Source organism: Callorhinchus milii, unplaced genomic scaffold (assembly GCF_018977255.1).
Source record: "Callorhinchus milii isolate IMCB2004 unplaced genomic scaffold, IMCB_Cmil_1.0 Scaffold4, whole genome shotgun sequence".
Classification (NCBI taxonomy): domain Eukaryota; kingdom Metazoa; phylum Chordata; class Chondrichthyes; order Chimaeriformes; family Callorhinchidae; genus Callorhinchus; species Callorhinchus milii.
In genome coordinates, this window is record NW_024704745.1 from 34710044 (window position 1) to 34734169 (window position 24126).

Genomic DNA, 24126 nt, shown 5'->3' on the forward strand with positions numbered 1-24126 from the left:
CACGTCTTTGCCTCAAAGCGCTGCACAGTATATACTGTAAAGTATATTGACTCTATATTTTGTGGATGAAATGCGGACAGCAATGTCCCATAAACTCCCTTCTCTTTTCGAATAGTGCCATTTGATATTTAACATCCGTCTGAACAGGCAGATGGGACCTTGGTTTACCATCTCATCCGAAGGATGGCACCTCCAATAATGCAACACTCCCTCAGCACTGCACTGGAGTATCAGCTTAGACAATGTGATTTCAATTCCTGACTTGGGGCTTAAAACCACAACCTTCTGACTCAGATTCAAAGCTGATGCACATTTTAAGAAGGAATGCAATAACTTCACCAATAAGTAACAAAGCTGTTACTTATTATGTAGTTAAGCAGTTTCTGACACTCTTCGGACCTTCAATAGTCAAAACATTAATTTATAGTTTCTACATTAGATATAGAAATACAGCCTTAGACGCTACATTCACTCTTCAATCTGAACTGTTTTGGAACTCCTCTTTCAAACACCTTTCTCCCTTCTCAAGCTATTTCCTAGCTGCCAAGATTTACAGTTAGTGGAGTTTACCATCATGGTAACGGAATGAGCGTTTCATCACCACATCAAGCACATTTTGGTTGCTGTGAAGCAGACTGATAGCATTGGTGAAGAATTAAATAATAATAATCCTTGCATTTGATACAGAGCTTTGCACATTGGGAGGACATCTCAAAGTGCTCCATAGGATTTACTAAAGTCATCAGGTGAATGCTCAATCTGATTTGGGGGCAATATTTCAGAACACTAGTAGAAACTTTCTTCAATTTTCAAATAGTGGGATCTATAAAATCCACCTGAACAGGCAGATGTTACTTTGGTTTAATATCTCATTCGAAAGACAACACATCCAACAATATACTGCTCTCTCGCCATTATATTGGGCTGTCAGCCTCGACTAAAGAGAATTATATTAAAATAATTAGCCAAAGGGTTCACCTTAGCAAATGAGCTTGAAAAATTCTAAAATCATCGAGAATGGCAATTTAAAATACAGATGCCAACAACAACATCTTGCATTTATATAGCACCCTTCAAACAGTGTAGCGTCCTGGAGAGCTTCTGGTATACATTGATATTGATACACTGATATATGCACTGATATTGCAATATGCTTTGAGAATCTCACAGATTTTTTAATATATTTTCTAAATGTTTTTTTATTCATTTTGTTGTAGATGGCTCCACTGGAAGTGCTGGAAAAGAAGCTGGGATTTGTATGATTGAGCCAGCTGGTGGAATTTCTGCACTTCAAATGCTGAATCAAAAGAAAGCGTCTAGGGAGATGAAGGTACATTCAAATATAGTTTACAACATGTTAGTTTGGTAGCAATGTCTAAATTCTTCAAAGCATCATGATGAATGCATCCATCTCTGCATAGCTCAATCATTGTTTTAACCCCAGTTTGCTGAAGGTTTCTATTGGGGCCAAAGGAGAAACTGCATTTTCAGGGAGGAATTTGTAAGCTTCTCAAAGACTTACGTTAACCTGAATGACAACATGTCTTCAGCATTAGCAATACAGCTATTGAAACAGTTAAGATTCAAAACTGTTTGTTCGCTTTCTGCATACGTTATGTATATCTCCTTGTAGACGACTCTAGGACCTACCAAGCATTGAGTGCATATATGGGAATCATTACGGTGAACTCTTTGGTCCTACATGTTGTAGGAGTCCTGTAGCTCAGTGGTTAGAGCACTCGCTTTGCAAGTGAGAGACCTGAGTTCAATTCCAGGCAGGGTGAAACCTTGGGCAAGTTTCCTTACTCCACACACCTAATAATAATCCCTCCAAAACCAAAAACAATAATAAATTGGTCATTTTCAATCTATGACTGTTTGTGGGACATTGCTGTACACAATTGGCTGCCGCGTTCGCCCACAAATATACAGTCAATTCACTTTACAGTGTGTTCTGTGAAGCGCTTTGGGACGTCCTCCCGACGTGAAAAGCGCTATATCAAATGCAAGGATTATTATTATTATTAAGTACAGCCTGGATGTAACTGGTAATTAGGAAAAATGGCTACCTACCCTACACTTCTCAGAATAACCACTTATGCTTTAATGCTAGAGCCACTCTTATCCCCAAGGAACCACTTGGCTACACTGAGTTTGTGAATCCAAGTTATAAATGTGTACAAGGAACATAAGTGAATACCACGCTCAATACCTCTCCCATTTCAAATCATATCCTCTACTTCCATCCATTTAGCAGTTAGTTACTAATCCATATCTAGGAGTTATATTGTAAACTAGTTGTTTGGATTTTGCAATAGTTAATAATAATAATAATCTTGCATTTGATATAGGCTTTTTCACATCTTCTAGACATCTCAAAGCGCTTCACAGAATAGTCTGTAAAGTGAATTGACTATATTTGTGGGCAAAACGCGGCAGCCAATTGTGCACAGCAGTGTCCCACAAACAGTTGTGGATTGAAGTGACCAATTTTATTTTTGTTTTTTTGAAGGATTATTATCAGGCATGTGGAGTAAGGAAACATGCCCAAGGTTTCGCCCTGCCAGGAATCAAACCCAGGTCTCTTGCTTGTGAGGCGAGTGCTCTAATCGCTGAGCTACAGGATTCCTTGCACCAACTTAAAATATGTTACAATATATTAACTCATTTTCTTCTCTCTATAGGTGCTGTCTGACCTGCTGCTCGTTCCCAACAACTTCTGTTTTTATTTTAAATTTAAATACATAACTTTTTGGTTTTAAATTTTGTATTGTAACAGAATGCAAATGCCTCTCAAACGTGAATTCTCTTCGTGGATCTATTCAACAGTTGTGTGCATTGACCAAGTTACTTGGTATATGCAGTATTCATGTTGACATAGAATGGTACTGTATAATATATTGTATCTCTTTAATTGTCAACAGCTGTTTTGTCATGATGCTGTGTTGAATGTTGTTATAGTTGTCTTGAATTTTAAACTAAAATCTGTTTACAGTCCACGGAATATGAAAAGAATTTGGATTTGGATGATGATGATGTCTGGGATATCTCTTCTCTTTTGGAAGAGGACAAACATTTAACAGTAAAGGGTGAAAAAGATACCATGACTGCTAACAAAAATGATATCGTGATTGGATCTTCACAGAAGGTTCCAAACTGAGGTTAGTGTCCTTCCCTGCTGAAGAGGTTTATTTAATCTAGGTTTAACTTATCAATTGAATAACACAAGGAAATACACACCAGTGTGAAATTTCATCTTGGATGTTAATGAAATAGGAAACTTGTTGCATTCATCAGGGAGATTGGAACAGAAAGGTATGGGAGAAGGGTTTCAGCAGTGTGGAGGCTCATGTGGAGTATAAACACAGGCAACAACAAATTGCATTTATATCGCACCTTTCACGTCGGGAGGACGACCCATAGCGCTGGACTTGTTGGGCTGAATGACCCGCTTATGTGATGTAATATACTGTGTAATTGTATGTTCAAAAAAAATTAGAAACTCCTATTAAAAAATAATGTAACATCCAAATTTTTAATGCACATTTCATTACGGTAGCATGAAGTAATACATAAAACACAGGTCAGAGAGAAATTAAGCAAGCATAAATAGAGAGCATTTACAAGTTGCAAGGTTTATTGAAACAAGAATTTCCTTTGATCGCCCGACTGTCTCTTTCCTAAGTGCTGGAAAAAGTAATTATCTTTGTACATGCAAACAAAAAGCTTATCCTGTTGGTAAATATTCCTTGCTTGCTAAACTCTCTACAATATCCTCATTTAAAAACAAACACCATACCCCTTATTACAGAGCGACCCTGTATGAGCATGGAATCACTTAGAGTGCAGGTCTACAATGGACCCACACTATTCAGAAGTACAACTAGGGTCAGTCCAGAAATCTTCCTGATTTGCTGGGAGGTATGAGTAAATAGTTACGCTGATGTTAATGGTTCAAAGACAAAAATTACGATTTTACTGTCCTTTTAAAACGATCACCCTCAGCATTTATTTTCACCAAGTCAGCTGTAAGTTCTGTCGAAAGACAGATAGACCCAACAAGTTAAATAAGGGGTAATAATCCCTTTTAAAAAAAAATGCAAAAAGTAATCATAATTTGGTCACTCAATCCACGACTGTATGTGGGACACTGCTGTGCACAATTGTCTGCCTTGGTTTGTCCACAGAAAATACAGTCTCTACACTTTACAGTATATTCTGTGAAGCACTTTGAGACGTCTCAAAGACGTGATAAAACGCTAAATAAAATGCAAGGATTATTATTATTGCATCCAAATTCCGGTGCTCACTAGTCAGTTTCTCAACCAAAAAAATGGCCAATTTCCAGGTTGTTGGGTCACTGCTGATGACGCCTTGTGAAAAAAATTATATCAGTAGTGCTTCTTGCTCATAGAGAGCAATATACAATGCACAAAAAATGACAGTTGCGCTGCAGATTGTGAACTGGCTGACTGTGCCAATATGCAATGAAACCCATTATCACGCTTCACAATTGTAAGAGTTGGGATTTTATGGATCATAACATTATGAAGACTTTCTACTTTAAACTAGAAAGACCCTGTTTCAGAAATGGAACTCTAAATAAAACTCTGTAGCAACTGCTGATGGTATAATGCACCTAAAATTGTATTCCTTTTCCCTTTCTAATGACAGGGTTTGATGTTGTCGTTCATGACCAAAAGGCAACTGTAAAGGTCACTGTATGAAGCTGAAGTCACTGTCACAAGATGTAAACCACAGCTATAAAAATAGCTTAAATGTTCTGTGAAGATGGATAAAGAAAAGAATCAGTGCCATAAAATAAGTTCTTAACCTGTAGTTGGTACTCCGTTACCAGTTTTTCAGCTTTTACTAACCTTTAGTTTCAGAAGACAGTACATCTTTTTGATGTAGGTTTCAAGATTAAGCAAAACTTTTCTTATATCATAACTTTCAATACTGAATGTTTGCCATAGATGTTTTCATGTTTAAAAGTTCCATTGTATTGCATTGTTTATCTTGAATGATTTGTGTTGTACAAGTCAAATTGTGCCTAACACATTGTTTAATAATACCACACACAGAAAACACACACACTTACATAGTCTCACACACACAGAGCTGGGCTGAAACACACAGACACACACACACAAACACGCACTCAGTCATAAACACACATACAAAATCCATTGAGCCGGGCTGACAGACACACACAAACAAACACACACACACAAAATCACAGAGACACAAACACAGACACACACACTGAGCTGGGCCGACACACAGAGACACACACGCAGACACGTACACACACAAAGACATACACACACAGAGACACACACAGACGCACATACAGACACTTGTGGAGTCCTGTAGCTCAGTGGTTAAGAGTATTCACTTTGCATGCAAGAGACCTGGGTTCATTTCCCAGCAAGGTGAAACCTTGGGCAAGTTTCCCTACTCCACACGCTTGATAATAATCCCTCAAGAAAAAAAATAATAAATTGGTCACTTCAAACCACGACTGTTCGTGGGACACTGCTGTGTGCAATTCACTACCACATTTTGCCCACATAAAAAAATACAGTTAGTTCACTTTACAGTCTATTCTGTGAAGCGCTTTGAGACGTCTAGAAGACGTGAAAAGCGCTACATCAAATGCAAGGATTATTATTAGTGAGCATACTTAATTATATTCTGAGGTTCATGTTTCAAAAGACACATTACAAAAGACACGTTATTGTTGGTTTTCCACATTGTTCATTCATTGAATTTTGATTATTTTTTGTAAAAGATTTTGTTTTCAATTTCAAATAAAAATGTGTTTCAATGCCTTTTTACAAGCTAGTTTACTGGTACAGTACTTCTACAGTTCTTGTTAGACCTCTTGATGAAATTTTGTTCAGTGTGAAAATAGCTGTAGACCTATGTGGATTTTTTTAATGCAATATGATAGATGATTTTGTTTTTCTCTTTACTTCAGATAGAAAATTTCACATTTTTATAATGCACCGTTACACGGAAATGTTTCAATGCTGTTTATAGTAATTATTATCAATTCTAATGACTTTTTGTATGGAAATAAAGCCCAATTAATTTGAAGGATTTGCTGGCAAGGACACTGGGATAAACTCCCTTGTTTGCTCACATATTTTAGGGTCCACAGGCAGATGGAACCTCAGTTTAAAGTCTCAACTGAAGGCACCAACAAGCAGCATTTCTTCATCGTTACACTATAGTGTCAGCCTAGATTGAAAGTCCCAATACAGGGCCTGAACCAACAAACTTATAGCCCAGAGGCAAGTGTACTGCTGTATCAAAGGAGCCAAGTTGATACTTCTAGGTACAGCAAACTCCGAAGGTATTTGCATAAAAGGTACTACAGCAAAATACAACATGAGAAAAAATTCTTAAAGTAATTTTATTTATTTTGGAACATCTGTTACAGCATGATTGATTTCAAATTGTCTGCTATGCTAGATATTCAATGCAGCTGGTAAATATTTAATGCCTGTCTTTTAACTAGGTAATTGCATTCCTCAAATAACCAGCCAACATTCCTCCAAAGATTTAAACAAATTAGTTTTTCATTTAGCACTAAAATCATTAATCATAGCCAATACAGTAGTCAAAATCCATATAAATGACCATATAAAGTCTATATAAACAACATTCATAAACACTCTCGTATCTACAAAGGGTAGATAAGAGAGTGTCTATGGATGTCGTTCATATGGACTTTTAGAAGGCATTTGATAAGGGTCTGCACAAAAGATAATTAGCGAAAATGGAAGAGTCAGAGGTAATCGTTGATTTGGGAATTACAGCAAAAAATAAATGAAAAATTCACATCCTGTGAACAAAAGCAAATTTGTCAATAAACTGAATTTGATTAAAGCAGTCTTATCTATATATATATATGGTTTGAGTGTGATCATTTTCTTAAACATATACATTCTTATCAAATTGTTTTGGTGGGATTGCTGTGCTCTTTGCGGACCTCACATCTCCTGCATCCTTGTATGCCTTTGTCCGTGAAGAAAAGACTGATGCTGCAGTTCCATAACCCAACCTGAAAGAAAAATATTCTTATATAAAATAATCATGTAGCAAATTGGTTCGAGCACTAGCCTCGCAAGCGACAGGACTTGGGTTCAATTCCCAGTCAGCGCGCAACCTTAGGCAAGTTGCCTTTTTCCACACACCTTTGTTTACCTAGCATTAAGCAGGATCCCAATTGTTATTGAATTGGCGGATCACTTCTCGGGGGTAATAATCCCTTAACAAAAAAATCACTCAAGACTATTTGTGGGACACAGATGTGTGCAAATGTCTGCCGTGTTTGGCCCACAAATCAAATGTGGGCTAAAGCATTTGCTTTATCAAATGCAAGGATTATTATCCGTTATAAATTTACTTTGGCTGATGATGTGTAATCATTACTATTTAGTAATGCCCCCAATTAAATGTATTGCTCAGCATTCCATTTCAAATTATTCATTTGTAAAAAGCTTATTTTCTTGTAGAAATCAGGATCCTAAGTTCTTGTACAGATATGAAAAGGAGATTGAAAGCATTAATGTTTTAGAGGACATCATGGATCTTTTGTCCTATGATCTGCCTTGTCTATAACTGTTGTACTTACTGGGGTATCACTATTCATTTGTTTCATGCCTTCTTTGTTGTAGCTTTACTTATTTGTCAATATTAGGATAAGTTCTTCCATGGCTATCCACAGCAGCTTCCTAATATTGCGTAACTTCCTAATATAGAGCAACTTCTGAATAGATGCCTCTTGCTTCCTCTTAGCTTTAAATGCTGGGGTCTCTCTTAGCTGATCAATAAAATAACTTTTCACCACATCCTTTCTAATGGAAAATCCCATTCCAGTAGTTTGAAGAATTAGGAAGTCGAAAGCTTTTCTTTAGCTTGTGCTTAAGGTTTTAATAAAAATAACCATGGTCTCTGTCTAAATGTCATTCCTAAAGTTTTCTTAACATTTACTGAAAGAATGATTGGCACTTCCATCCTTTCTTTCTACCAATATATGAAATCCTCAATTCCTCAAGCTCTTTACTTAACAACTATTAAACTTAAGATGGTATCAGACAAAATATTTGTATTTTATTTTTAGTCAGAAAATACATTATAAAATCATATTTGGTCCTAATATTAGATAATAGCCTGTTGAGAAAAGATATATAATTCTATCCCTTTGTTCATAAAATAAGGATTATTGTGATGTGAGTTTTCTAAATTAATACTATGCAAGTGATGTTTATTTAAAAACAACAAGATTACATTTGTATAGAGCCTTTCATATCAGGAGGGTGTCCCAAGGCGCTGGACAATGTACAGAATTTCAGACCCGAGCTGGGTTGGGGGGGAGAAGGGAGGGGAGTGGAAGGGGGGTGGCCGATGGCATGGTCGAAGAGGACGATTTTGAGGCAGGACTTGAAGGAGGCTAAAGAGGGGGCGAGGAGGAGTGATTGGGGGATGGAATTCCAGAGGTTGGGGGCAGAGTGGCTGAAGGCTCTCCTGCCAATGGTGGAGCGGGCAGGTTGGTAGGGGGTTAAGAGGTCACAGAGGTAGGGTGGGGCGAGGCCATGGAGGACTTAGTAGGTGAGGACCAGGATCTTGAGCTGGATCTTCTGAAGGACAGGGAGCCAATGGAGTTGGGCGAGAATGGGGGTGCTGGGGTCACGGTATTAACTTGTACAATTATATATTAACTTATACAATTCAAAATATTTGGGCGTGTGGGTGGGGTTACAATCCTTTTATATTGAACAGACTATTTTGGCAAATTTGTAAATTCCTTAAAATGTAATATTGAATTTTCTTTCAAGCAAAACAAACAACCTATAATTCCCACTTTATAGTTGGATATGTTAGACTGGTGCATGTTTTTATATAGTACCTCATACCACTGCTGCTTTGGTGGATTATGTGATATGTTGAGATTTTTTTTCACCAATTTTATAAACCAATTTACTGTTTGCAATTTGTTCATTGTTAGTTATTTACTGCTGCTTAAATAATATTGTGAGAATAATAATCGTTTCAATTTCAGTTGCATTACAGAATATAATGCTAGTTTCATTATATGCTTTAACTACAAATTAAGTAATACTAACTTTTAATTTTATCTTGTGCATATGGTCAACTTCCCGCTATCTCTTCTCCCTTGCTTGGCATCTGACCACGCACGTATTGAGGTGAAGCACTCACAATATTATCCTACTCCAAGGGTGCTGTATAATTGCAATTTGTTTTTGTTACTTATGTAATTCTGGAAACTATTAAGTACATATTTGTGAGATCCAAGTCTTAGTGACCCAAGTGTGCATTGGAGTACTGTTGAGGTTTAAACACCTGAAACTATGTACAGATTTACTGTGTAATATAATGTCAATTGAATATTACAATTTCTATGAGTGATTTTGTAGAATGTTCATCAAATCCCTAAAGATGCAGATGTGATAAATGCAAGGACTGTTATTATTATAAATGCATCTCATTTTTTCCACCCTATGTAATATTTCATTAAGCACATTTTATCTTACCTTGGAGGCTGTTTAGGCTCTGACAGAGAAAAACAAAATATTGCTCCTCCTAATATAGAAAGTGAAGATCCAGCCCAGCCAATAAATAAGGCAGCTCCTAATTCATATCTGCAGAGGCAACATAAACATCCTTCAATTTTTTTCAGAAACTTATTTAATGTTTACTACCTGCATCAATTCCTGCACTCCGAGACACCACCCTGCGTGATGTGCATTATATAAAGTTGTTATAAATCCTATTTCAATAGATTCTGTTTATTATCACAATCTGAAATCTGTAATGTTTTTAAATCATTTTGCAATTGACATGAAAAATATGCATGTATCCAAAAATGCACAAATGTATGTACTTAATTAACTTTACTCAATTTGTCTATCATTACATTTAATCGCATTAAAGACAGCTGGTACAACGGTGAAAACTTACTTTTGTTCTATATACAAGGGATCAAAGAATTCTGCAGTAATTCGATTTGCATACCATGAATAAGCAATTACAGAAGACAGCCCTGTGGAAAACAGGCTCATATTAGTACAAGTTTAATACTGTAGTACACATCTGTAAATCACTTTAACCTAATGGTGCAGGAGTCTTAGTTGTAGTTACAATGTAGTCAATATTGTTAATGTTAAAAAATATAAAACAGAGTATCTGCATATCCAATATGGTTAGAGCACTCGCCTTGCAAGTGAGACACCTGGGTTCAATTCCAGGCAGGGCGAAACCTTGGGCAAGTTTCCTTACTCCACACACCTAATAATAATCCCTCCAAAAAACAAAAACAAAAATAAATTGGTCATTTTCAATCCATGACTGTTTGTGGGACATTGCTGTGCGCAATTGGCTGCTGCGTTTCGCCCACAAATATACAGTCAATTCACTTTACAGCATATTCTGTGAAGCCCTTTGAGATGTCTAGAAGACGTGAAGAGTGCTATATCAAATGCAAGGATGATTATTATTATATTCGAAACCACAAGTTACATACTTGCATATCTGTTGGTTTGAATTCTTCTGAAATGATCAAAGTAAAACAATTTTATATTCTATATGTGCTTGCCTAAACCACATCTATCTGCACATCACCTCAAAGAGCTGGTGTGCTATTCTTATTCTTGTTTGACTCCTAACTATCCTTCAAAACTTACATCCAGGCTCTCACTTGCTCTGCTTTCCCTCATCTCCGCAGGATTGCCGTCCTCCACACCTTCATCATCTCCAGGAGTGAATACTCCAATGGCTTGATCACTGGCCTCTGAAGTTTCTGCCTACACAAGCTGTGGACTATCCAGAACTGCTGCCTGCATCCTCTCCTGCACAAGGCTCCATGAGTCCATCCACCCCCGTTCTCGCTAGACTCCCCGTACCCCAGCTGATCAAATTCAAGATTCTTATCCTCACTTTAAATGCCTTGCCCCACCCTACCTCCGCGACTTCAACCACCCTCTGTGGCTGTTGTATAATTGCCATACACAACATTTTTGAAGGAAAACCTTTAGCACTTGGCGCAGTATTTTTGTCATTATGAATCCCAACTATGCAGACACACGGTTAATATAACTTACTTTTAGGTCTGATGGCACACAATTTGAAGAACTTGGGGAGAAGACTTAAACAATAATGGATAATAGGTATGTCAATGGGCTCAAATCCATGCTGGAGCTCAATTGCTCCAGGTGGCAGAGGTAAGTGGAGGCATCTCTTTAAGTGTTCCACAGCTCTGTTGTGTGATATAATTCATAGCTATGAATGGTTATGAATAAGATGTTATGCTCATATAGTATATTGGAGCCTAAGGACATGGAGATCAATCTATAATGTTAAACCTATGCATAGTATTGTAAGGCTAGCAGCTTGGGATCTGTTGTTTATTCTGCAAAATACATGAATAGCCTGGTTGCCTCGTGTTTTAAATAAACTTTCTGTTTGAAATACAGATTACATACTGACCAAACCATGCTGAGGCTAGTGTATACTTGGAGAACTCCGATTACAAAATTGTGCTCTCCTTACCAGAAAGGATGTACGATATTCCCCCACAAAAGGTGATTTTTCCATTTGTCCTTTCTGTACCTCCAACTTTTGTGCACTTCATCCCCACCAGTACAATTATGGAACCAAAAAAACCCAGGCAAACAGCAGCAATCATGAGACCTCGGCAGACCTGGATATAAGCTGATGAGAAAGAAAGGCAGCATGAACACATTCTGAGCATTTAGTCAAATATTGACATCCTTTTTCATAGTTAGCAATCAGGATTTATATCAATATGAATATAATGTACAAATGCTTCGGAAGATTCTCCAGACATTGATAAATGTATAGATCTTGGCAGATAAGACATCTGATTCTCCTCTGGTCTAATTGTAAGGCCCTCAACAGCAAGAGTTTACAATGGGGTATCTGGACAACCAAGGAAACAACAACAACAACAACTTGGATTTATATAGCGCCCTCCACGCCAGACGGTGTCTCAGAGCGCTTCAAACAGCACTTTACCTTTAAAGAATGATACAAACTAATTATTGCACAAATCAGAATGTTCATAAGTACAATCCTGCATGAGGCACACAATGCATTGCTACCAAAATAAATTAATATTGAGCGCATACAAAAAATCAGTCATGTGATGTTTTCTTTAGTCATAAGATATCCTGACTTAGGACTGGATATGAATATGTAGCAAACATAGGGCACATTGAGAATGTCTGCAAACAATATTTAGCACATGTAAAAAATGTTGGGAAATCCGTGTAAATCCCCTAACAGAGGAGAATCAGATGTCTTATCTGCCAAGATCTATACATTTATCAATGTCTGGAGAATCTTCTGAAGCATTTGTACATAATCAATATATTTATAATTTTAAATTTAAACTGCATGATAGATGCCATTAGTTTGCCAATGATCTTCCCTCAAAATGTTTGTTGAATTGAATAGCTGCTGTTTCTACCACTTTCCAAAGCTGCTGTATCTACCATTCCTCATGCTGAACAGATCTCCCATCCTTGAAGATAATGAAAGTTTACTCTTGTCCCGACCCAAAGATAAAGAAGTGTCCAAATAATTTGTGAAGATATAATGATAAGGTGTCGTTAATTGAAATATTACACATAACAGGAGGCCAACAAAATATTAAAAAATTTAAATTCTGTATCCAATTTATGTATACGTTTAAAGATTTCCATTATACAATAGACAATGTATATTATGGAATATTCAAGTGAAGTAACAGACTGCAAAGTCTAATTTGTGCTATTTCTCAATAAAATTCCTTAATAAAGAAAACCCATAATTTATTCCCGCTGACTATGGGAACACTTCTGGAGCGTTTTGGTTACCAAAAGAAGCTCCCACTTCATCAACTTGGATTCCTTACTAAGGATCACGTCAAAAATTACCAATGTAACTTTAAACAATTAGAGGTAGTTTTGTAATCAAATGGAAACTTACAAAAATATTGAAGATTATGAGTCAAGTTCTTGTTCCACAAGGTGGAATAATTGAGCCACCATTAGTTGTGCCCATGGCAATTTTTATTCCTTGGCCACATCTTACACACTGAGTCTTTTGTTACTGACCTTAAAAGTTTTGCCTGGCCTTTTGAACTAAGTTATTCATGTGGTTTCTACGGTGTTCAGGAATACTTGGAACTCTAAATGCTTTGTTGATTGTTTTGCTTATACTACAATGCACTTAACTCTTTGATGGTTTTCAATGATAGGTGTCTGCATTTACACACCTAGAAATTAATCTATCAACATGATAACCAATTTAACTCATACCTTAACTTATAGCTTAACAATTAACTAGTATTTTAACTTGTTCCTTACAACTTTCAAATAATAAATTGGGAAGATTATTTAAATAAATCAAAAGGCTTTGTTTACTTCTGATAATAAAACAGGACCTATGTGTTCAAAATAAATTATTTTCTCATTTTTTTCTCAATTTGTCAAAATGCTGTGCAAGACAACAACAACAAGATTCCATTTATTGAGCGCCTTTCACGTCGGGAGGACGTCCCAAGGCGCTGTACAGTTGGATCAGGACCCGAGCAAGGGGGAAATGGTCAGGGTGAGGGGAGGGAAGGGAGGGAGCGAGGAGGGGGTAGAGAGTCGAGAGGGGAGCTGAAAGCACGGTCAAAGAGAAAAAAAAGACATCGAAACCTACAATTTTAAAAAGAATAGGCACACAAAATAGGATAAATAGACATGAATCCACATAGAAGCTTCACTAGTCTGTGAGCTAGTACCATAAATTTAAGATAATTATCAAGAAAAATTCAAAAGACTTGGAGATTTGTTAGAACTTAAAACACGGTTAAAACAGTCCTACAGTAACTTTTAAAAGGAATTAGACATATTTGAAAAGGAAAAAGATAAAGCTAATTGGAAAAAGGCAATGGAATGAGACCAAATGGATACCTTTATACAGAGCTAGCACAGCCAAGGTAGGTCAAATTACCTCCTTTGATAAAAACTATCTTTTATTCTAGAAGAATATTTAACAGACACAGGGAGTACTTAAAGATTATTTATATCATTGTCATGAGCCTTCACAAGCAAACTAGATTATTTCTGGAGATGAGGTGTACCAGGCAAAATGTGTCATACTGATTAATAACCGCATGACAAATCCAGAACATGTGGGGAAACATAAATAAGGCAGAAACAGAGCAGGGCTGCAAGAATGTAGCAATAGTACTGTGAATATAGTGGTTGCATTCCTTCTTTTGTGTTTTTTCTTCTTGTTGGAAATTTACAGAAATAAAAAGTATATCATTGTAAAATCAGTCGTGCATTCACTGTGAATAAAGCTCAAGTGCAGATTGCATGAATAAACGATCCCCTGAGTCTACAAAGTGTGTGCTTGCTCTTTACTCACAACTCAAGAACCAATGTCAACATTATATAAGCTTCATTAGTTCAGTTTCCAGATACTGAAATTCCATGAAAAATCCTAATATTTGAAAATTATTGCCAATTTTATTGTTTTCCATTTGTTATTAAAGAATGAATGTTTGCAAAGTGCCTTATGAGTAATATGTATGCAAAAATCTTTTTCACCCCTTTACAAAAGTTGCTCAAGGCAGATCACAGAGATTTAAGCTTTGGTTTGAAACATTCAATTGGCAAAATTTGGAATCAAACACTATTGAAGTCCTTTGGAAACATGGATACTCAAGAATAGAAAAGTCCTTTCACCTACAATTTACCACGTACACTTGCTATTCTATCAAATATTGTACTCGAATTATGATGATATAGTAGGAAATTTAGTAGACAATAAAATAATTCAGTTTTTTATTCAATCAATTTTAGACAAAAATGAATTTAGGAATAACATACAAAAGTATATGCATTACACAAAATATACCCTTTTAGGGTTTTTGTTGCCTTGTTCTGAAGCATGACCCAGACTCTTTTCTCAGAATAATATATGTGCTCTCACTGTATGTACACAGTCACCGAGCTGTTAAAATACCTTGGTATCTATTTCAATACGCAAACTTTATCTCAGTTATTTGTATATACTGCTTCATAAATTTTGAACCATTCATTTCGATAAAGGATAATACCTAAATGCTCTATGAATATAAGAAAATAAGTAGATCTCCAGATCACTTAAATGAAGTAGTAGCATATTCAAGCATTTTCAGAGTACCATACATTATAATTGAGTAACCTGGAAACAGAAGGTTCAGTTTCATCTGAAATGAAATTCTTTCAGCAGAAGTTTGAATCTAATAAAGGAATACGGAAATGAGCAATATCAGTTTAGTACTGCTCTTTGTATGGAAGTATATATATATTGTTGGGGAAAGAGAAAGCGAACTGCGACAGCGAACAATTTTCAAAGAATAGCATATCTGAATCTTGATTTAATACTTTTCTATGATTCGCTTTTGGAGAGATATAATAAAGTGTAAGAGAAAGAACAGGGAATTGCCATTCGAGTATATAGCTTCTGTGGAGCAGCTAGCACTAGCATAAGATCAATGGACTAAATGGTCTCCTTTTGCACAGTAATTTCAATGATATAAGGCTTCCAAATGTAATCAAGTCAATGGTATACTCCAACTTATGTTTGTTGGGAAGAATACAGACTGTAAAACAGAAATTCATGCAACTGTAAACATCTTATAGAGTGAAGCCAATTTTACTAGATGTTTAACTACTTTCACTGTTAGGGGAAAACTTGTACTTTATTAGCAGGAATACTGTCATTCATAGGGGGGTAAGGCTTCCCTCTGATAATCAATTATTTCAGCTGAGGCAAATATTGTCTTCAATTACATAGTGGTATTAAGTCAGGAAATGCTACCAATGCCAATATGATTCACTATGGGGACTTTTTTCACAGGGATAGAAAGGACAAGAGATACTTGTGTTGATTTAGTGCATCCTGGACTTGTTGCAATGTAACAGTCAGTACTGGGCAGTCAACAGAGATGGGGTAACAAATTAAAAAAGATCCCATACAATCTTTCTGATCTTTTTGCTATACAGATGTAATTTGTTGTTTGTAGTTGTTTTATTAAGACATCAGGTATCTAGCTGAAATTTGCTCCTCCTCAACAATTCAGAGAAGTCTAATTTTGCAACAATAGGAGGAAGTAGTTCAAAATTATCAAAGTGATGCCAAACTATTATTTCATTTCTCTCCAATGAATCTTCTTGACTTCTGGGTAACTTTAAGTTACGCTTTCAGTTGGTTGGAATTCTATTGGTATTGCAAGTCTTTAAGGACTTTAGCAATAAAATTACTTTAGCAATAAAAATACAAAGCGTTGGGGTGTAGTTGTGTCTGGCATCGCAAGGTCACAATAAAGTAGCTCTTATCTGCTTTTCTTACTATCCATTACTTTCTTTCATATAATTTGGATGATAGCATTTCATGAAGACAGATCATCCTTTTCTGATCTGGCAAAAACATCTCAAAAATTCAGAATGATACTGGATTGGAATTTTAGGAATTTGTGACTGAGATATCAAGTATTACACTCAGAGTTTGGATAAAAATAGTAATTACCTGTCATGGAGGCCATGTGCAAACTATAAACTTTACCAAGTATTTGAAGAGAAAGACCAGTAATAGCAAATAAAGGAAAGGATAGTTACCCTATGAACCCAATGGAATTCAAGGCTACACATTAAGTATCAACAATGTTCAACCACGGAGGCTCCTCAGTGAATCCCAGACCCTGTAAATTAACTAATCATAACAAACTAAAATTTCAAATAGCTAACATAGACTAAAGATCTTTATGTGGAAAGACATCAGGAGCAAAGTAGGCTAGTTATATCCAAATGTTCTATTTTAACTTTAAAAATGACATATTCCTTCAATTCTCATATTAAAGTGCACTTCACAGGTATTGCTAAAAGGACCAATTTATCCAGAGTAAGGAAAACGGGAGAAACTCCCTTACCTTTTCCAATTGTGTCATGGGATCTTTAATGCCTACTAAACTGCTCTGTAATCTCTGACAATGTAACACTTCACCAATACTAAATTAGTGAGTCAGCCTAGTTTGTGGAATCGATTCCCTATATGGAGATGGAACCCAGAATCTCATGAGCTAGAGCTAATAGCTAAGCCACACTGACATTTGGTTTTGCGAATCAGTTCAATTTCACACTACACATCTTTTGAAATTGTTGTACATCTTTATAAATAGAGGAAATCTGTTGCAATGAGTCAGACAGTCTGACAATTTATAATGCCCTGAAACAGATAAGTAGAAGTGTTTAATCAATTATAAAATATAGGAACATTAATTACATTTGATGTCACACCTTATCAAGTTGAAATGGATTGAAGACTTTCTCAAAGTGATTGCTTTGACTTGGCCCTTCCACAGCTTGGGTGCAAACTCTGAACTGTCTAGGACCTTGGGAATTCTTCCTGACATGGAACATGCTACATAAATGTAAATTCATATTGCATTGTATAGTTGAATGCTGTGCCAGCATGGCTCAGTTGATAGCATTCTCACCTCTGAGTCAGAAGGTTGTAGGTTCAAGCCCTAAATTGGGACTTTGAACTCATAAGTATATGCTGATAGGGGTGTGCTGCTTTGTCAGAGATGCTTTTCTTTGGATGAAACATTAAATTGATCTCCGATCTGTCTGTTCATGTCAAAGACGTTAAAGATTTCATGGTATATTCAAAAAGATAAGGGAGTTTCTACCGGTCTCCAGGGCAACAATCGCCCAAATAAAATTGGTCTGTTTGTAGGACATTGTTGTGCAAATTTACAGCAGTACAAATACACTGTCACTCTACTTTACAGTAAATCCTGTAAAGCGCTTTAAGATGTCCTCTCAAAATGAAAGGAGCTGCACCAAATGCAGGTATTATTATAATTATCATTGTTATTTTATTACAGTTTAAATCATTCTGTAGAGGTAGTTTCTAAGTGGTTGTCAGTAATGAATCAGCCAGATCAATAATACTGCCATGTTGCATACTACATATAATAATAATCCTTGCATTTGATAACCTTTCATGTTGTTGGGACGTCTTAAAGTATTTTATAGGATATGCTGTCAAGTGGATTGACTGTGTATTTTGTGGGCAAAACGTGGCAGCCAGTTGAGCACAGCAGTGTCCCATAAACAATCATGTAGTGAATGACCAATTTTTGATACTTTATGATAATATCTGGTTTGTCGCAGATTACTGTTCGATCTGTATTATTTTTGTTGTTGCTGTTGTTGTTAGGTAGAAAAACACAGTGTTTTTCTGTGCTGACAATATTCCACAAACAGCAATGAAATTGAACTTCAGCTGTTTTGCTTTGGTGAATTTTTGGCAGGAGTAATGTTGGCCGGGAGACGGACAGAAATCAGCAAGTTAACAATAGGTGCCACGTGTACTCGGTGGATGGGATAAAACTTAGCAAGGAGGAAGTTGAAGTTATTATTATCTCTCAAAGCACTTCACAGAATATGTGAGGCACCAATAAAGTAAATAGGGCTAAGTTTCTAAATCTATTCAATTTACATCTCCAGAAGTCATGATCAAGTTGTGCAATGTTCTCGTCAGCTTTATCTGGAGCCTTCTCTGGGTCTTTGCGTCTGTTGTTGCTACAAATATATATATATATATATATATATACACATACATATATATGACTATAGAGTCAATGCAGAGAATAGAAAGAAAGCTGATTTCCAGTGTTATTAGGAATGACTACAACAACAACAAGATTACACTTGTATAGTGCCTTTCAAATCAGGAGGACGTCCCAAGCGCAGGATGAACTAGATAAACTAGGGCTATTAAACCTTGAAGATACAGCTGAGAGAGACCTTATGTAAGACGTTAATAGGATAAAGAATGTAAACTGTAAACAATACCCTTTCAGTATGCAAGGCAACAGGACAAGAGGAAATCGAGAGCCAAAGTGCTTGATGTACATAATGGTACATCACTATGTTTCTCAACCACATTATAAATAATAAGTAATACATCTTGAGACAGAATGATGTGTAATCTCTCTGGAAATAATTTAAAAAGTAGATTATTGAGATGTTCTACATTTTGAATATTACTTTCTTACCAAAAGCTTTATTCCTCTATAATAGTTGTAGTTTGTGTATGTCACCATGTTAGGCAAGTATCAACTTGATATCTGAAGCATAACCTGTTTCAGTGCTTTTTTTCCCTCAACACATACCTAGAGTTATGTCTTATATAGTCATTTACCTGAGCTTTTGTTTTTACCTAACACTGAAAAATATAATAAACTGTAAACATAACTGCATTGATGTTCATTTCTTTTCACAACCAAATCTTAGAATTGTGATTAAACAAAGACGTTCAAATTATTGTGAGCAGCAAATGGCTATGCACCAGCAGCAAGGTGGGATTTGAGGAGGAATTTCCTTTGAAAGTATTATTTCTAATTTTCTGCCATAATTTTGCCAGATAATAGCAAAACTTTGATTCTACTTATTTGATATTCAGCTTGTTTATGACCTCAGCCATTGCACACTGTGTTTCACTTCAATGTTAGTTAATCACAGTATAATTTACATCCAATAACTGTACAAGAACTTTCAGGAAAACTAATTTAAAGGTCATAAATAACACAAACTTTTATGAGAGAAAGAAAGACAGTTTCTGCAGTGAAGTATGAAATGCAAGTGGAGTATTTTAATTCTACATTTTACACCACTATAATCAATCTGTCTACTTGTCACTATCGTTTTTTCAAACTACTGCTTATTGATGCGTGAGGTCCTTAGTTATAAAAACACACAAATAATTAACGATATAAGACCGGAAAATATTATTTAAGACAGGTCAGATTTATTCTTAGCATTTGTGGCTAATTAACACCTCAAACTTCTCAAGCATGAAGCAGAAATACCTGAAGCTTGTGGAGACTTTAATTTACAACCACGTCTCCAGGGAAACTGACTGAATATTTACACTAATCAAAACAAACTAAATGACCCTAATACACCATGAGTATAAAATAAAGGTCTTCGTCAGTCATGCGAGCACATGGGATATCGAGGTTTCACAATCAGCTTCAAAACCCACTTTAATCACACCAGTCAATGAGTCAGCAGACCTGGAGCTCAGCTCAACAACTGCAAGGGGTAGATTCAAGTTAAACATTGCAATATCATCACCAAGTTATCTATCTTTGTTTGTCCAAATCATTTAGTTTTATTGTCTGTTCCAATCATTTACTTATTGACTATTAACATAATTAATAATAATCCCTTAAAAAAATTGATCACTCAATGCATAACTGTTTTGTGGGACACTGCTGTGTGCAATTGGCTGCCACGTTTCGCCACAAAATACACAGTCACCATACTTTACACAGTATGTTGTGATCTGTTTTGAGACGTCTCAACAACGTGATGAGGAGCTATATTAAATGCAAGTTTTATTATAATTTTTATTATCATTTATACCACATGTACCAATCTCTAAAATTGACACACTGACATTTTTATCACAATCGCAAGCATGAAGTTGGATGCTAAGTACAATCACACTTCAAGTGTCATTTTTAAATCTGATACTCTTGATATTTCCATTGGTTTTTATCACTTACTGCTGGAAATGATAAGGCGCAAGAAGCAAAATGTAGTCTTCTTACTGCAGTAAATCTGTACTGTAAGAAGAGTATTAGGTTTGAAGGCAATTTTGAAAAGCCTTAAAAAGAAATACAGTAATCAAATACTAAAACATATTTGTGGAGTCCTGTAGCTCAGTGGTTAGAGCACTCGCTTTGCAAGTGAGAGACCTGAGTTCAGTTCCAGGCAGAGGGTGAAACCTTGGGCAAGTTTCCTTACTCCACACGCCTAATAATAATCCCTCCAAAAAAACAAAACAATAATAAATTGGTCATTTTCAATCTACGACTGTTTGTGGGACATTGCTGTGCGCAATTGGCTGCCGCGTTCGCCCACAAATATACAGTCAATTCACTTTACAGTGTGTTCTGTGAAGCGCTTTGGGACGTCCTCCCGACGTGAAAAGTGCTATATCAAATGCAAGGATTATTATTATTATTATTATTATTGCTGTGCGCAATTGGCTGCCGCGTTCGCCCACAAATATACAGTCAATTCACTTTACAGTGTGTTCTGTGAAGCGCTTTGGGACGTCCTCCCAACGTGAAAAGCGCTATATCAAATGCAAGGATTATTATTATTATTATTATTAAGAGTAACGGGTTAAATCTATACCTCTTTCGCAAAAAGTAAAATCCCTTTTAAAATCTAAGCCCATGTTTTCTGCACTATAGCGTACAATATGTCCTGAGGGGAAAGTGAAAGGTTATGAAAGAATATGTGTGCAGTACAGCGCAGAATAATGCAGGGATGAACTGCTTCACTTGCTTACAACTGCTCTTGACAGCATTTATTTACCATTGGACATAACAATGCAGACAGGGAATATCCAGAGGATCACAGACAGTGTTTGAACGTCCCAAACAGGTTCGTACCAATAGTGAATTGATTCATAAACCCTGTAAGGCAGCCCTACCCGGAATGCTTCAGTAAAAATGCATTAATAATGCAAATCTTTAAGCAATAACAGTCTGGGGAATTTGTTTTTGTTTCGGAATAGTTAAAAATCCGTAAGAGTCAGGAATCTGGGCATGGTGTGTGGTTTAAGATAACCAACTGGTCTGGATGCAATCTGGAGATCTGGGGTTAGACACCGGTCTGAGGTTTTGGTCAACGTCCACTTGGAGCGAATTTAATCAATCGATTATAAAGGAAGAAACCATTACTCCAACACGTGTGTTCAACACTGATAACACCTGGAGTTAGAGTAGGATTGGATCTGATCTACTTGGGTCTGTATTCATTCCCTGACCCGTGTCGTTGTAACATTTTTCTGGTGGTTTCAAATGAACTTGGAACAGGTAGAGTGGTCCTCAGGTGTGTGTGGGCGTGTGAGTGTTTGTGTGATAAACGTATTTATCGATTTAGAAACTGGTTTGTGATAAAGAGCGATGGGCAATGATGACAGAGAGAGTGTTATCTGCAGATGCTCACTATATCCTAACATTCAAGTCCTGCCCTCCTGATCCACTAATTTGATTTTTTTTGTTCTGATAAAAACTTCAAATCACCTCTGAAGCATTGCAGAAATGAACAAAGGGACGTTGTTGTTTTTTTTTTAAATGACACGAACGAACAAGTAAGACTGTCGTCTGGTAAACAAGTGAAATGGAAGGCAATAGCTGTGCAGAGACAGTAGGTAAGGCAGTGGGTGAGATATTCAGAAGCCTTTGCCCTGTATAAAGTGAGCCATCGGTTTCACATAAACCAATGAACAGTATAGCAACAACAACAACAACAACACTCAGCAGGTCAGGCAGCATCAATGGAGAGAGCAAAATGAGTTAATGTTTCAGTTCTACGACCTTTCGTCAGAACTTCTGTGTTTATCCCAGATTTCCAGCATCGGCTGCATGCACAGCATCTGCCTTTTGCTTTGAAGAGTTTTTTTGGGGGGTGGGGGAAGGCATCGTTTGCTGGTGGTACATTGCACGTTTTTTTTTCAAACGTTTTCTAACATCCTCTCATAACATGCAACATGCAACCGCGAGGCAATACTTCCTTTCTTCCATGCCACAGGTTTACAACATGTGTGGTTCATGGCTGCAGTGTGAAGAGTCATCAGATTTGTAGGGGCTTAGTACCCAGCACAGAAAATGAGCGAGGCAATCCTAATAAGAAAGTGGTGTTTTGAATAATAATTAAAATAGTATTAAAATCAAAGAACAGTTGCAGGGAGTGGGATGCAGAGATTTCCATCGACTTTAACAAAAACACTGATGCTTATTTCCAGGGTGCTCTGCATCCTATTCTGCAAAATAATAATTATTACTACAATGCCTTCTTTCTAACAGTCATTCGATAAGCAGTGAACAGAACCGAATGTAAGACAACATGCAATAGATTAGTGAGTACCTCAGTGGCTGTTCAAATCTGTTCCAAAACCTAAAGCTTATAAAATAACTATTTGCATTCTCCACGTTGCAGTGTTTTCAAATGTCTGTGTTCCTGCTTATGTCAAATGTCTGTTTAAAAAAAAGTGACTGGAGGCCAAATTGTTTATATCAAGGGCTTGTGTTGAGAGGTGGAATGAAGGAAGAAGGTAAAGGGCAGGGGATGTCTAACGGGGGAAAGAAAGGACACAATGAGTGAGTAAATGTTGATCATATCTCACATAAAGAGGGCAGAAAATTAATAGGAAAAGAGGCTTTGAGTACAGTGGAATCGTACAGAAATACGACAATTTCATAATTATTATCAGGGACATACATGTGCACCACAGCTAAGATCGTTTACTGCAATTTGAACAGTGGTGACAGAAATAGTACGTTTTTTTTTAAAAAAAAAATGAGCTAGAAAATGCCAAGAGTGTCGAATGATTCTCAGCAAACCATTGAGGGCATGCAATATATATTTTTCTCTCTCAATGGACCTTGGGCAAGTTGTAGCAAATCGTTCGGTGTCTGGTCAACTCCAGGTTACATTTTGCGCAAAGTCACATTGAGGGCGACTGAACAACGGGACCAGAAAGTACAAAGCAAGAAAGCCAACGGGTCCGGGTGTATTTTGCAAGTGCAGACAGGTTCAGAGGGAGAATTGGCAAAGAGTACGCGAAGATGCAGTGAAAAAAAAAGTAGAGAGGGTTTCATTAGACTCTGAGCAATGGTGCGAGTTGTTTTAAAATCACGAACCGTCCAGCGCCAGCATGGAGGGGAAGTCCTTACAGTTGGAGACTCCAGTGGAATCTGTCACACAGGTTTTCCAGAGGTTGGCCCAGTAAGTGGCTGTAGTGATCACTGTCCCGTCGATGGAAGACACCTTCCAGTAGTCTGTGGGCAGAGTGGAGCACACCAGGATCCAGCCGCACACCGCCAAGATGAAGGCAACGATTTCAGATCCCATATTGGCCATCTTCAGGGGATTTCAAAGCTTCCCCCTTTTGTGATTGAAAGCCACTCGACTCTAAATTCCGCTGATCCTGTTTGTGCACAAGATGTGTAATCCCCCACCC

At 36.8% G+C, this 24126-nt stretch overlaps 1 protein-coding gene and 1 long non-coding RNA gene across 4 annotated transcripts; one reads left to right on the forward strand and one right to left on the reverse strand.

Annotated features, from left to right (window-relative positions):
- Positions 1-1223: 1223 nt before the first annotated feature.
- LOC103176905 lies at positions 1224-4968 on the forward strand. The gene is made up of 3 exons (XR_487648.2): positions 1224-1330; positions 2996-3161; positions 4675-4968. It is a non-coding gene; the product is annotated as an uncharacterized LOC103176905 (long non-coding RNA).
- Positions 4969-6407: 1439 nt separating this feature from the next.
- On the reverse strand, positions 6408-24126 carry LOC103176907 (claudin-10). 3 transcript variants are annotated; one of them, XM_007890783.2, is made up of 5 exons: positions 23840-24126; positions 11581-11742; positions 9994-10075; positions 9567-9674; positions 6408-7072 (listed from the first exon to the last, which is right to left on the reverse strand). In XM_007890783.2, exons 1-5 carry the CDS (start codon positions 24024-24026, stop codon positions 6943-6945), a joined length of 669 nt encoding a protein of 222 aa, XP_007888974.1. In that variant the 5' UTR covers positions 24027-24126; the 3' UTR covers positions 6408-6942. The 3 variants fall into 3 exon arrangements, with proteins under 3 accessions (XP_007888974.1, XP_007888973.1, XP_007888975.1); XM_007890782.2 differs by having other exon boundaries at positions 23807-24126; XM_007890784.2 differs by lacking the exon at positions 9567-9674 and having other exon boundaries at positions 23807-24126.

Bases quoted from the DNA above. Each gene is read 5' to 3' on its own strand.
- LOC103176907 (XM_007890782.2), bottom strand. From the start codon at position 24,026: ATGGCCAATATGGGATCTGAAATCGTTGCCTTCATCTTGGCGGTGTGC. The intron at 10,076-11,580 runs GTAAGGAGAGCA...TGTTTTCCACAG, and splicing joins AATATCGTACATCCTTTCTG to GGCTGTCTTCTGTAATTGCT. The intron at 9,675-9,993 runs GTAAGTTTTCAC...TTGCCTCTGCAG, and splicing joins CCCTTGTATATAGAACAAAA to ATATGAATTAGGAGCTGCCT.